Source organism: Bison bison, unplaced genomic scaffold (genome assembly GCF_000754665.1).
Source record: "Bison bison bison isolate TAMUID 2011002044 unplaced genomic scaffold, Bison_UMD1.0 scf7180017864061, whole genome shotgun sequence".
In the NCBI taxonomy this organism is placed as follows: Eukaryota; Metazoa; Chordata; class Mammalia; order Artiodactyla; family Bovidae; genus Bison; species Bison bison.
The window spans coordinates 6,805,107-6,820,598 of record NW_011494633.1 but is presented as its reverse complement, the minus strand read 5'-3'; the positions used below and the strand labels follow the sequence as shown (position 1 = coordinate 6,820,598).

Genomic DNA, 15,492 nt, shown 5'->3' with positions numbered 1-15,492 from the left:
TAGCTGATTCACATTATTGTACAGCAGAAACTAACACAGCATTGTAAAGCAATTATATTCCAAAAATAAAAAATATCACTGAGAAGCAGTTAAAATGCTTTAGTGATAGAAAAAGACAAGCCCTGAGGTTGCCTGGCTCTGACTTGTGAAACACAGCAAAGGTGAGCTGGGGCAGGGGTTTCAACAGCGTGGGTTCTTTGGCAGGCGAGCAGTAGGCCCCTGCTCTGGCCGAGAGTGAGACTCTCAAACCCCAGGCATCTGGCGCACCCTCCGCGCCCCTTCACTGTCTCTGATTTGCCCTGAGGCCCTTCCTAGGAGGGCATAGGTGCCCCGCCTGAGTGCCTCCAGCAGCGGCTCTCCTCTGCTTTGGTCTCTCACCACACTTCAGCTCTTCTGAACACAAGTCAACTTTGGTGGCTTCATAAATCCTGAAGTCAGAGACAGAACACAATGGTTCCCAAAGCGTGTTCCACAGAACTCTAGTTCAGTGGGAAAAGAAGGCGATGATCTAATAAATTTGGAAATACTAGTTTATTTCAGGACTGCTCAGATCTTGAAATGAGCTCAAATGCATCATATCATTTCACTCCGTGCTTCTTCTGACCCTCCTCCAATAGAGCAGAGTTGATGTGGACTGAATTGTGTCCTCTCGTGAAGCAGTTGTAGCCTTAGCGCATACAGCCTTATTTGGAAACGGGGTCATTGAAGATGCTGTGAGTTAAGATGAGGTCATTCTGGAGTAGGGGTGAATACTAATTCAATATGACTAGTATTCTTTTTTACGCATCTCATTTAAAAAAAAAAAAACTTTAGCCGATTAACAATGTTGTGATAGTTTCAGGTGAATAGCAAAGAGACTCAGCCATACATAGATCCATTCTCCCCCAAACTCCCTTCCCATCGAGGCTGCCACATAACACTGAGCAGAGTTTCCTGTGCTCTACCGTAGATACTTGTTGGTTATCCATTCAAAATATAGCAGTGTGTACATGTCCATCCCAAACACCCTAACTATCCCTCTGTCTCACCCATTCCCCGGGCAACCGTAAGTTCATTCTCTAAATCTGTGATTCTCTTTTTGTTTTGGATGTTAGTTCATTTGTATCATTTCTTTTAAGATTCCAATATAAGGAATGTCATACAATATTTCTCCTTCTCTGATTATGACTAGTATTCTTATAGAAAGGGGGAAATCTGGACAAAGACACACATACACAGGGAGAATGCCATGTGAAGATGAAGCAGAGATCTACAAGCCAAGGAAAGATGGCTAGCAAATCCCCAGGAGCCAGGGGAGAGGCCAGGACAGATGCTCCCTCACAGCCTCGGAAGGAATCAGCCCTGGCATCGCCTTGATCTCACAACTTCTTGTCTCCAGAACCATGAGACAGTATATTTCTGTTACTTAAGTCATCCAATCTGTAGTACCCAGCAGCCTAGCAAACTGATACGAGGGAAGCAAAGCCCAGAGGCAGGAGAATGCCAAGAGGTGGGGAGGCAATGGGATTCACGAGATGCTGAAGAGTGAGGTTCTTAGGAGAGAGCCATGAAAAAGAAGTCTGGAAGAGCAAGTTGGGGCTTCTCAACATCTACCCACAGATGATCTGGGATGCCACATAAGGAGGTTTAGATCTTATTTCAAATTCAATACAATTTCTGATGAAGAAAGCCTCATTCACCACAAGAAGAACTGTGCTCTAGCAAGCTCACTGTGGCAGCAGTCTAGAGACCAGAGGAAGGACATGGAGAATGGAGCCCAGGGCCCAGTGTGAAGGCAGCCCCCATGGTCCAGGGAAGACCTGTGTGGCTTCTGGGATGGAGAAGGATGCTGTCCGCAGAGACAACCTGTGAGGGTCTGAGGACTAGTTTGTTCTTTGGATTGAGGACAAGGTTAAAAGTTAGCCTGGGCCAAGTTGAGAACAGCAAGGCAATGAAGAAAACAAGAGAACCGAGAGGAGAGCCTGCTGGGATGGGGGATAGCATTTCAATGCCCTCTCTATTCTCTAGTCATGGCTATAGTTGCTAGTCTCATCTAATTCATCAAATCATTAAAAAATAAACTTGGCGAAGTGATAAATCATGTTTCCTCTCTGTGCTTCTTTTCCTAAGGCTGAATCTGGCTGTTTTTCTGCTTTCAACCTTCTATGAAAGCAGAAGTGTCACTCACTCAGTCATGTCCCACTCTTCACAACACCATGGACTCTTTACAACACCACAACTCTTCACAACACCATAGCCTGCCAGGCTCCTCTGTCCAAGGGATTCTCCAGGGAAGAATACTGGAGTGGGCTGCCATTCCCTTCTCCAGGAATCTTCCTGATCCAGGGATTGAACCTGGGTCCCCCGCATTGCAGGCAGATTCTTTACCATCTGAGCCACAGGGAAGCTGTCAACCTTCTATAGGTACATACAACTTGCTAATTTGACTTCACTGATGTTTATTCCTAAACACAGTATTTATATTGCAGCCATTTAAGTCTCTGTCTGTAATGTAACTACTGTGTTTAGAAATGAAGTATGGTGTGTCCCAGAAGTTATGATTGGACTTCTGATAGCTGTGATCAAACTTTCAGAAAATAACACACTCGCTTGTCTCCCCCGCCCTCAATCCTCATAATAAAATTGTGGGATTACAAAGGTTGGTGCCAGATAAGGCTGTGCTCTCTGGCATATAAGAGGACTGGCTCGTGTGGACATCCTGAACAGGAATAAATAAGTCTAACCGCCTCCTCCCTAATATCTGCAGGGCAAAAACAAACCCTGAGGGCCCTAATGCCTATAGACTTTTATTGTCTTTTGACCCGTTTAATATGGAAGCAAGCTCGCATGCCTCTTGATATTTGGGCAATACCTGAACTAACCTCTCTTGTTAAGAATCCTGAGGGACTAAGGACCAGGGAACACTGAGTCCTCTGCTGCTCGGTGGATGTCTTTCTCAGGGCTGCCCCTGGGGCTAAGGGTCTGTATGAGGGAATCAAGGGGGACACTGAGGCTGATTTTAGAAGTGTCTCTCTTATTTCCCCATTGATGTAACACATGATCATAAGATTCTAAACATACTTGCACAGGGCCTTCAGATCTGTTATTTATGAATCGCCTGACTGAAAGCATCAGGTTAAAGTTCATTGTGAAGGACAACATTATACAACCCAGCAGTCATCCTATTTCAGGAATGCTAATTGACTTTATTGAATATGATTCATTTCAGTACCCTTTTGCTAGTGGCTCCTACAAAGCTGTCAGTTAGAATTAGATATAATTTATTCTGGGCTCTGTAATGTTATAATAAAATCAGTTGGGTTTTTTGTTGTTGTTGTTCTCCAGAAACAATATCTGGAAAAACAAAGGACATTTTTAAAAAATAGGTTGTTTTTCACCAAAATAAAAGTAATAGTCTTCCTCTTATCTTAGTTTATGCTATGGGATACATTGAAGATTTCTAATTCTGTTGGATTATATTCATTTCATTCCTTGCTTGTTCCAGTCCTCATAATAAAATTAGTCATGTAACTTCCACTTTCAGCCAAGGTGGAGTAACAAAGACCAGATTTACACTCTCCTGTCTAAAACAAAATTAAAATTCCAGGTGAAGGATATGAAACAATGGTTTTCAGACATTAATTGTCAACAATGCAGGATAGTGACCACTGAGGGAGAGAAGACAAACAAGGAGAGCCCTTCAATTATCCTAACTCACTGCCTAGAAAGTATTTTTAGGCGGTAGCACAGGGAGGAGGAACCTAGGCAGTCTGGCAGTCTTCATGAGGTGAGAAAATGGAGCTCGGAGACTAGGAAGGCCAAGGGAGCTAAAGTTTGTTTAAGGCAGAGCAGTGGAAAGGAGAGAGCTGTTCAGAGAGAGAGAGAAAGACAGAGAGAGTGCACAAACTAATTCTCTGAAGATCTGTGAAGGGTTTCCCTTGAGTCTTCAGCTGAATACTCACCAGTATATACATGTGAGAAAACTATTCAAGGCTGAAGAAAAAATAACCTCAAAAGATTAGAGGGAAAAATCCCTGGTAATCATATAGCAATAGTTTGTGTTTCCACTAGTTAGAGTGGAAATCATTAGATTTCCACTTGCAAATGGAAATCATTAGATTTCTGTTCTTGCAAATCATTAGAACACCGAGTACTCAAAAGGATATTACTTGAACAGTGAAGAAATGGTAGCCCTATACAAACTGCTGCCCCAGTCCCACTGAACAAAGCTTAACATCAAGTCTCAAAGGGATAGAACTCTTTCTAAGTAATTTAACTATATCATAGAATATACTCAAGAATACTTATAGGAATTTGAAAAAATATTTATAGAAATAAAAAATAGCATCCCAAAAGTCAAATTTGAAATGTCAAGAATCCAATAAGAAATTACCAGACATAGTAAGAAGCAGGGAAATGGGTCCCACAATGAGAAGAAAACTCAGGCAACTGGAAAAGACCCCCAAGTGACACAGACAATAGAACTGGCAAATAAGGACCTTAAAAGAGTTATTATAACTATATTCAATACAGCCAAGAAGGTAGAGGAAATACTGAGCATGTTGAATAGAGTTTTAGAAGAAAATCTTACAGACACAATAGCTGATACTTTTTCAAACTGAATAAACGCAAGCTCAAGAAACATGAAGAAAGCTACACCAAGGCATATCATCTTCAAGTTGCTTAGCAAAATGGCAAAGGAAAAAAAAATCTTAAAAGCAGCCCAAGAAAAAAGACATATTATATATAGAAAAAAATATATAAGAATGACAAAGATTTCTTTTCAGAAATAATGGAAGCAAGAAGACAGTAGATGAATAGCATCTTTGAAATACTAGGAAAAAAACCTTTCACCTAAACTCAATAACCAGTGAAAATACTTTCAAAAATGAAGGCAAAGTAAAGACTTACTCAGATATAGAAAAGTTGGAGGAATTAAGCTTCAGCAGAACTACATAAGAAGTAGTAAAGAAAGTCATTTGGGCAGAAGGAAGATGGAAGTTTAATTGTATAGAAAGGAATAAATAAAACTGAAAAGTGCAAATATGGTAATTATCGCAAATACAAATAAATATAAAACAAATTTTAAATTGCTTTAAGAGGTAACTGTTTCGAGCAAAAAACAATTATGGTTTGCTTTATAACATATGTAGGAGTACAATGGATGACAATAACAGCACAAAGACTGAAAATGGAACTGTACTGGTGTACATGCTCATTATATATATGAAGTGGTATATTATTATTTGAAGGTAGATTGGGTTGTTTAAAATGTAGTCTGTTAACTCTAAGTCAACCACTAAAACAACAGCAACTAAGACAGATAAGCAATAGGATAACTGAAAAACACATTTAAATAATCCATGGATCAAAGATGTCAAAAGGGAAATTAGAAACTATTTTGAACTGAAGGAAGGTAAGAATATATAAAAATTCAGAGGAATGCAGCTAAAGCAGTACTTAGGAGGAAACTTAGAGCACTAAACACGGACAACCAGATAGAAAAAGGTACCCAAATTAGTGACCTCAGCTTTCCCCTTAAGAAACTACACCAAAAAGAGGAAATTATATCCAAAATGTAATCATAAAAAATCAGTCAAAAAGAAGGTCAAATAAGAGGGAATAAAGGACAAAGAACACACAGAAAATATAGAAAACAAATAACAAGATATTTTAAGCCAAATAATATCACAAAACACATTAAGTAAAAATGGTTTAAAAAAACCTAATTAAAAGAGATGTCAGATTGGATTTTTAAAAAGTGCAACACCCTATGCTGCCTATAAGAAACATACTTTAACTATAAGACACAAATAGGTTAAAGGATAGAAAAAAATACACTGTCCTAACACTCACCAGAAGGAAATCAGACTGCCTCTACTATTACCAAAGATATTACTAAGATAAAGAAAACTATTTCATAAGTTCAATTCACTAAGATAAAATAATCCTAAACATTTACACACCTAATAATAGCTGTGTAATATGTGAAACAAAAACTGGTAGATTTGAAAAGATAAATTAGGGAGATATTTCAATACCCCTTTCTCAATAATTGATAGACTAAGCAGATAGAAAAAGAGCAAAGGACATGAAAAAAAAATTGAATAGCATTCTCAAGAAGCTTGAACCAACTGAAAAAGGAAAGTGTGTTCAACAACAGTAGAAGACATATTTTTTTCTAGTGAACACAAAGCACCTACTGAGATAGACAACATCCTGGGCCACAAAACAAGCCTCAAAGCGTTTAAAACGAGTCAGATTATACAAACTATGTTCCCTGATCACAATGTAATTAAACTAAAAAACTCCAGAACAGAAAATCTCTAGAAAAGCCTTACTCATTTAAAAACTAAATTATATACTTCTAAATAAGCAATGGATCCGAAAAGAAAGCAAAAGGGAAGATAGAAAGTATTTTGAACTGAACAAAAATGAGAACACAACTACCAAATTGTAGGATGTAGTTAAACCAGTGGTTAGATGGAAATTCATAGCAGTAATCTCTTGTTATAAAAGAATAAAAATCTCAAATCAGTGAATTCTACTACTGCCTTAAGAGATAAGAAAAAGAAGAGCAAGTGAAATTTAAAGCTAATAGAAGAAAGAAAATGACAAAAACAGAAATCCATGAAACAAAAACTATAGAGAATATCAGTGAAAACTAACCAAGAGCTGATTACTGTTGTCACTGTTTTAAATCCAAAGCTCACTAAAATTAATAAACCTTTATTCAGACTAACTAGAAAAAAAAAATGAGATCACAAATCACCATTACCAGAAATGAAAGAGATGGCATAACAACAGATCCTACAAATATTAAAAGTATAATAAGAGAATATTCTGAGTAAGTTCATGCCAATAACATCAACTATTTTGATGAAATGGACAAATTCTTTGATAGGCACATACTGTCAAAGATCACTCACAAATAAGCAGATAATTTAAACAGCCCTATATTTGTTAAAGAAATTGAAGTTTAACACCCTGCTGCAAAGACAGTTCCAAGCCCAGGCAGTTCCATTGATGAATATGACCAAATACTTAAGGGAAAAAAATAACACCAAACCTATATAAACTTTTCCAGAAAATAGAAAAGGAACACTTTGCAATTTATGCTATAAGGCCATCATTACCCTGATGTCAAAATCAAAATATAGTTATTACAAGGAAAGAAAATTACAGTCCAGTATCCCTCATAAACCCTGATGCAAAAAATTATTTTAGAGAGTTAGCAAATAGAATTCAGTAATATATAACAGAACAATACATCAAGACCAAATGGTTTGTCCCAGGAATTGGTCCCAGGAATGTTGGTTTAACATTCAAAAACTCAATCTCTGAAACAGTCAAAAAAGAAAAATTTAATGACCATCTCAATAAACATAGAGAAAGCATTTGACAAAGCCTACATCTATTCCTGACAAAAGCTCTTAGCAGACTAGGAAGAGAAGAGATACTTGCTCAATCTGACAAAGGTATCTATGAAAAACTAACAGCTAACATTTATATTTAATGAATGCTTTCTTCCTAAGATTAGGAACAAGACAAAGTTTTCAACAATCATGGCTTCTATTCAACTTTTACTAGAGGATTTAGCCAGAGCAGAGGGAAAAGAAAAAGAAATTAAAACTATAAAAATCCAAAAGAATAAAAGAAAACTGCTTCTATTTGCACATGACAAAACTGTCTAAATAGAAAATCTGATGAAATCTGCAAGAAAACTAATAGATGAGTTTACCAGAACTAATAGATGAGTTTAATAGGTTGCAGGATATAAGGTATAAATCAGTTATATTTCTAAATAGTAACAATAAAATAAAAATTAAAATGCAAAAAACATACTATTTATAAGACTATAAAATTATTACACACGTGTATGTGTGTGTTAGTCGCTCAGTCATGTCTGACTCTTTGTGACCCCATGGATTATAGCTCACCAGGCTCTTCTGTGCATGGGATTCTCCAGGCAAGAACACTGGAGTGGGTTGCCATTTCCTTCTCCAGGGGATCTTCCCGACCCAGGGATCAAACCCAGGTCTCCTGCACTGCAGGCAGATGCTTTACTATCTGAACTACTAGGGATAACACACTTAGGTATAAATTCAACAAAATACTCTAGGTCCATATATGTAAAATTATAAAATATTGCTGAGAAAAGTCAATGCAGACATAAATAGAATGATATACTGTGTTCATAGACTGGAAAACTCAATATTGCTAATATCTCAATTCTCCTTCAAGTGATCTATACATTCAATGCAACCCACATTCCCAGGAGGCTTTGTGTAATAATTGACAAGTTGATTTTAAAATGTATCTAGAAATGCAACAGACCTAGAATAGCCAAAACAACTTTGAAATAGATGTACCAATTTAGAGGACTAATACTACATGATTTCAAGGCACATTAGAAAGCTATAATAACCTAGACAGTGTGGTCAAAGAAGGACAAACAGATCAATAGAACTGAATTGAGTATCCAGAAATAGAACCATACATATAAATGGTCAGTTGATTTTTGACAAGAGTGCAAATGTAATCCAATGGATAGAATTTTTAACAATCTTGAAATAACTGGATATCTACACACATAAAAAGTACATCAATCCAAACCACACATATACAAAAGTTAACTCAAAATGGATCATAAATACAAACTTACACCTAGAAGAAAACATATATAATACCTAGAAGAAAACACAAACAAAACTCTGTCTTTGATTAGGCAAAGGTTTTCTTAAATACACCACCAAAAGCATAATTAATGAAAGAAAAATTTGATAAATGGTACTTCATCAAAATTAGGACCTTCTGCTCTTCAAGTCACTGTGAAGACAATGAAAAGACAAACACAGAAAAAAATCATTCCAAATGACATATCCGATAAAGGACTTGTATCCGAACAATACGAAGAAAAAAAAAACCAACTTAATTTTTTAAAAATGGGCAAATAATTTTAAAAGACATTTTACCATGCAGATGTATGGATAGCAAATAAGCACACAAAAAGATATCACGAATCATTTGCCAATAGGAAAATGCAATTTAAAACCATGATCAGACACCACTGCACAGTTCTTAGAATGACTAAAATCAAAGATGAACTACATTAAGTGTTGATGAAGATGTACAGGTACTGGATGCCTACTGCTGGTGTGAATGGAACAGGGTACAATCACTTTGGGAAAACAGTCTGCCAATCTCTTTAAAAGTTACATACATATCATACAGCCCAGCAATTCAGCTCCTCGGTATTTATCCAACACACACGAAAGCCTATGGCTACACAAAGACTTACGTACTGAGTAAGCCTTATTTTTAATAGCCTCAAACTTTTGGAAACAGCTCAGATGTCCATTAACTGATGACTGGATAAATGAAATGTGTTATATCCATATAATGGATACTACTCAGACATAAAATAAATAATCTACTGATACATGTAACATGGATTAATTGCAATATAATTATTCTGCATGAAAGAAGGAGAAAGAAGCTTAACTACTACATAAATCTATTTATATGAAATTCTAGAGTATGAAACTAAGCTATTATGACAGAAAGCAGATTAGAAGGTACCTGGGGATGAGGAGATGGGGGTCTAGGAAGTGGCGGAACAGAGACTAATAAATGTGTAAGAGAAAACTTCAGAGAGTGAGGACTACATTCATTACCTTTACTTGGTGACGGTTTCACGGGCATCATATATGTGATATAAAGATACCAAATTGTACATTTTAAATGTGTATACTGTTCAGTCTATAAATTATACTTTAATAAAGCTGTAAAAACTAAAATCAGGTATGATCACCCAAGTGTCAGTCATATAGTTTCTCTTATAATGTTGACGTTTGCTATGGACTGTTAAGCTAGATAAGCCGTATCTATTCCATTTGAACCAACCGCCTTGCAGTTTTCTGGTAACAGTCAAGTTTTCCCTAAAAATGCGCTGCTCATGCATCTTGTTTGAAAAAGGAAGTTCAGGGAAGCAGAGTTAGGGTCTTAGTTTTCCAGGGCTCTATAATAAATCACCACAAACTGGATGGCTTACAAGAACAGCAATTTTTAATCTCACAGTTCTGGAAACCAGAAGTCTAAAATCCAGGTGGTTGCTGGGTGATGCTCTAACCAGAGACCCTACAGGTGATTCTGTCCCATGTACCTTCCAGCTGCTGGTGGCCCCAGGCCCTCCTTGGCTTTGGCTACATCATTCCAAGTCATGGTCCCACTTTTCATCTCTTTTCTGTATATCTGTCTTGTAAGGATACACTGATTGCATTTAGGGACTCTAGGATTCACTTAGATAATCCAGTTAATTCACAGCTCTGTGTGAGCTAACTTGACAAGTGTCCTTAATTGAAGGGAGTCAACCAAAGAGCGAAAATAGGAAGTTAAAAGGTTCCAAGCTGATGCACTCCATGGTGGGGGGTGAGGGTGGTGGTGATGGTGCCTGAGATAATGGAATATAGAAATGGAAGGCCAAAAAGTGGTACAAGAAGAGGAAGGACAAAGAACCAATGAGATAGAGATGGAAAGGAGAAAGAAGGGAAATAGAAGAGAAAGCAAGCAAGAAACCACATTCTCCTTTGCTCTTTTATCTTTTTATCACACTAGGATGTTTCTGATGTTCCTGGATAAATAACAAATACTTGAATTACTTACATACACTGTACAATGATTTAGAATAGTAATATTAGAAACTAAATTAATTTATCTTTGAGAAAAGCATCAGCTAACAAGTCAAACAATGACAGACTATTTTCCTTGGTTTTCTGGATATCTTGCAAGATGAGGCTCCACCAAACAATTTATATGACTCCAGGGTCATTTCCAGATCAACATTTTTGGTAATATTTTAATTACTTGTGTGGCAAGCAATCATGGTGCAACATATCTAACCCAGCTACGGTTGGTCACAGTGGTAAAGAAAGAGCAAAAATTATACAACAACTATTTGGTGAAGGTTGTTATATGATTCCTCCAGCCTCAACTTTGAATGTGAAAATTAAATCAGTTTTATTTTCCTCTTCAGAAGGTACATTCAAGATAAATCCACATTTGTTTCTAGAAGAAAATAAAGGTCTATAAAAATCATAAGAATTTCCTACCTTGACAAAAATTGTTGAATTGCATTCTTGCAATGCCTCCATTAAACTAATCACATGGAGACACACCATTTCTACCATCTGAAACAACAAATATGAAAATCAATTCCACTCCCAGTCTGCAGCCACAGAAAAACCCATGCCCTGTGTCCATGAGGACTTTCTGCTCAACAAACAGAGAGGATCACAAGGAATGGTATATATTCATCTCTAAAACTTCGGCCAGAAACTGGATTTTATAAGCTGCAGAGGTTTTGCAATTGTCATGTCTAAATCGGGCTGCCAATGGAATTCAGGTATTGACCTCACTAATCTGTACCACACTGCGATTCACACCAGAGGATAAATGGCCTCTGCTTCCTTCATTTCCAACTGCAGAACTCTGGGCATAGGTCCTTTTCTCCATCTTGATGCTTTCACCAGTTTCGCCACTTGGAGAGGTGGTTTAATTTATTGCACCATCTGTGTTTGAGGCTTTGTTCTTCATGGAACAAGGCAGCCATATTTACAACCGTTCAAAAATACAATAGAAATGATAATCCCTCATCAGAGAACCCTATGGCTAGATTTTAAACACTCCAGGGGAGATTTTACCAGACTGACTTATATGGTTTAACCAAATTTTTGGACTTTAAAATTAATTCAAATTCATTTGTAACATGATTTGTACAAGATTCACCTGTAACACATCCATTTCCAGCATTTGAATATTAAAAAAGATTTAGAGGAGAGGTATTAACGATACCAAGAAAAAACTAGTGACAATAGAAGGAAACCCTGAATCTCTAGTTTAAATTTAAGGTCTCAGTTTCATTGTCTGTAAAATAGCAGAATAGAAAACTTGACCTCCATGTGCTTCTTCAGTCCCAAACTCTGCCATCTAATAAACCTAATTATCTATGTGGTGGTCAGAACTGTTTGCACACCCTAAAGTTTTCACATAAATTTCCTTTCAGCTGAATTAAAACACCTCCCACCATACACAACTGCTTAATAATATCTGCTTCTCTAAAGAAAGTGCTTCACTGAAAGTAAAAGATATTCCCCTTTCCAATGATAACTAAAAGATAATGTTTCTGAGACTAATTATTCAATCAATCAAAAACTATTCCAGAATGCCTTTGTGGACAGTGAACTGTTGGGTTTCTGGGCACAGTGGGATCATCATTATGGTGTTCTTCCAGGCCCTCCGCCCTTCACAGATAAGAATTCTACTGATGAAGTGCCCATAACCAAGACTGGATGGTGCCTTCCCAGCTGAGAATCCTCCTCCAAAGCAGCAAACTGAACTAGAGGACTCCTTTGGAAATTCCTCCCATATACCCTCCAATTTTATCTCTACCGGACTAAGCCAAGCTTGTTCAATGACATGGGCCCATGCTAGCCATACCTCAGATCTTTTCCAACAAGGTAAACCATCTGCATGACAATGCAACTGGGTTTGAAGACTAAGGAGCCTAGGTCCTTGAAGGGCAACTCAAAAAGGTGAAACTCTTTTCAGATTTTTTGCCCTAAGTGGAATTAACACATACAGTCAGTCTGCACCTAATTGACCACAGTTTCCCCAAACTGCCTTAGAATCCAAAAATAATATAAAACCCCTTCCTAACTCTCTGACTTTATAGAACAAGACACCTTGTAAAGGTAGAAGTTTCACACACATTTCCTTTGCCACTAGGCAGAGAAAACACTGTTTTAACTGAATTTACTTGTTTGCTTTGTTTTTCATCAAAATTATTATGCATGTAGAATATCCTGTTTTTCACATAGAAATTCACCAATCCATTTACGTATTATTACAACTGAGGTCTTTAAAAACCATGTACTGTGAGGACTAAGAGTGGCTTACACGTTTTGAGATTCTATCCAAGAGGGGAAACCCATCTGTGAACTCACCACTTTGTTATGGGCCATCAGCTGAAGGATGCTGGGGGTCACCCTACTCCAGAATTCTAGCGCTGTCAGGATCGCTGTGAAGCTGAATTCATTCTGACTTTGGACATTCGTAGCTACAGCACTTTGTTCACAATACACGGTCCAGAGCTGAGCAAAGATAAACGCGTGGAAAAGAGAGCACATGTGCAGCACGGAGGTCTGCAAAGGAAGCAAACAAGGAACCGTTACGTTCTAGCGGGCTGTGGCACTCCACGGAGCTCTCCCCGCGTGACTTTGGCCTTCGAAGGGGCACAGCTAAAGTACATGCGATTTGAGCAATCCGAGGCTGGCGGAGCTGTCTCCAGGATACAAACTCATGATTCATCACCTTCAAATAGTCTGCTCTTCACTCAGTCAGTGGGAGGGCGCTTAGAGACCAGGCATCTTTTCAGACAGAAGGCACCTTGGTTTGAAGAATAAATCTGCCCACCTCCTTGGTGGTGGTGGTGGTGATTTAGCCACTCAGTTGTGTCCAACTCTCACCACCCCAGGGCCCCACCAGGCTCCTGTGTCTTCTCCAGGCAAAAATACTGGACTGGGTTGCCATTTCCTTCTCCAGGGGATCTTTCTGAACCAGGGATCAAACTTGTATCTCCTGCATTGCAGGCAGATTCTTTACCACCGGGCCACCAGGGAAACCCCCACCCCCACCCTCTTGCCCTTTAATGAAAGTGACATTCCTCTCCCTAAACTAGATTAGCAAGAACAAATCATTCCACCATTTTAGGATGTCTGCCCCTCTGTGAGATGGGGGTAATGGTACCCCCCTCAGAGTGCTGTAGCTTGGAGTAAATGAGGTGACATATAATGATGCACTATCCAGGGCTTAAGAATTATACTACGTAGAAATGACAGCAGTAGCAGCAGCAGTAGAGACAGGATTCCTAACTAGCAGTAAGTACTGATCAAGTGAGCAACTACAGTGTCCTAAACACTGTGCTAAAGATTCACAGTTTACCTTCATAATTCTCACACCATCTCATCTATTTTACAGCTGAAAACCTGAAGCTCAGACAGGTTAAGTAACTTTTCAGTGTCACAGAATTACAAAGTACCATCATTGGGAATCAAACACAGATTGGGTTGAAATATTAGGAACCGACTGCCTACTTCCTTTTGTAAACATCATTCAGGTAATTTGGATGGGTGCTCTATTTTATTGCAGAATAAAAAAAAAAATCTATTGCTGGTGAAGCTTGCCCTAGCTAGCCTAAATCCCAGCTGTTCCCAAAACCACTATGAGCTCCTAGAACTGGCCTAGGCTCTGTGAGGGGACTTAGACTCCTCACAGCTGAGCAGTACTAATGTGTCTGGTTTGCTTGTACAGGCTCATGATTGATGCTAAGCCTTGGATTTACTTTATTCCCTTAAGCACACCACCCGTCTCTACAATTTATAAGTTCCTTCTGTGTAAGTGATTCCCATATATAATTTAGTGAGTTCCCAACTGGCCTTATTTTCATTTTGTATCTTCATATATCTCTAGAGATTTGAGTTGAAAAGACAGTGCATGAAAAATTAGAGAATAAATTTCCCTCCACTTCATATTTGTTTATAAAAACTGATCACGGAAGTTATATTATATTTCGAGCCTTTTATTTCTCTTCATTATTTTGAGACAGCAATGCCTAGGAAGCTAACTCTTGCTTGCCTCTATAATTTATCTTCATAAAAGTAAACCAAAAAACAACTTAGGGGGAAGAGAAGATAGTCTGGGAATTTAAACAACTTTAAATAAGGCATTAGCACAAAGTTGCCTTCCTAGCATCCACAGGAGGGCAAGTGATAAGGTGCATTTCCTTCTCAGAAGAAATGTAATTGGCCGATAAGGGTTTCCATTAGCAATCTTGATGCGTATGGCTTTAATCTTGCAGAAATCACTTACCTTTGATTGCTCTGGAAATCCAATCAGGATAACAATAAGATGGTCTGCAATATGGGAACCTGCATCCAGAGGTATGGGCAGGCAGGGAGAGGAGGCATTGGGACACACCGCATTATGGGTGAGGGCACCCAGAAGCAGCCAGGACAAGAGCCGGATGTGGGAGACACACTCGATGAATTCTTTCGGTCTATTAGAGAGGAAGGAAGTGTTAGAGATGTTTTGGGGCTGTTTCATTGGCTGCTCAACAAACACTGAAGGAGGGGTGTAAAAGTGTGGCCTTGCAGGCAATTACCTAAAATAAAACACCAAAGCAACGAAGTGCCAACGAAGTGATAGATCTTTTTTCTTCTTTCCCACTCTAAATCCTGGAGCTCAGCTTCTCGAGCAAAGAGCAGCCTTTGGTGACACAGGATTAAATATCATTCTGCCATAAATCTGGCTGCCTTTCTGATTAGTTTCTCTTTCTAAATTCTTTCCTTTCTTCTCATTAGAGAGTTCTTGATATACCCACCAGAAGGGGAGGAATAGAAGAGGAGCTAAAACACACAGCCACCCATTTTCCTGTTCTCCCCCTCCTCCATCCCC

The 15,492-nt window shown here is 38.4% G+C and overlaps 1 protein-coding gene across 6 annotated transcripts in view; it reads right to left on the bottom strand.

The window, feature by feature from the left end:
* Positions 1 to 15,492, bottom strand: part of UNC79 (unc-79 homolog (C. elegans)) — a 286,801-nt gene that overhangs the window by 3,506 nt on the left and 267,803 nt on the right. For all 6 annotated transcript variants that reach the window (XM_010836213.1, XM_010836214.1, XM_010836215.1 and 3 more), the window contains 3 exons: positions 14,908 to 15,094; positions 12,984 to 13,181; positions 11,091 to 11,168 (listed from right to left, as the gene is read on the bottom strand). In XM_010836213.1, the coding sequence (XP_010834515.1) occupies positions 11,091 to 11,168; positions 12,984 to 13,181; positions 14,908 to 15,094 (463 nt within the window). The remainder of the gene's footprint in view (positions 1 to 11,090; positions 11,169 to 12,983; positions 13,182 to 14,907; positions 15,095 to 15,492) is intronic.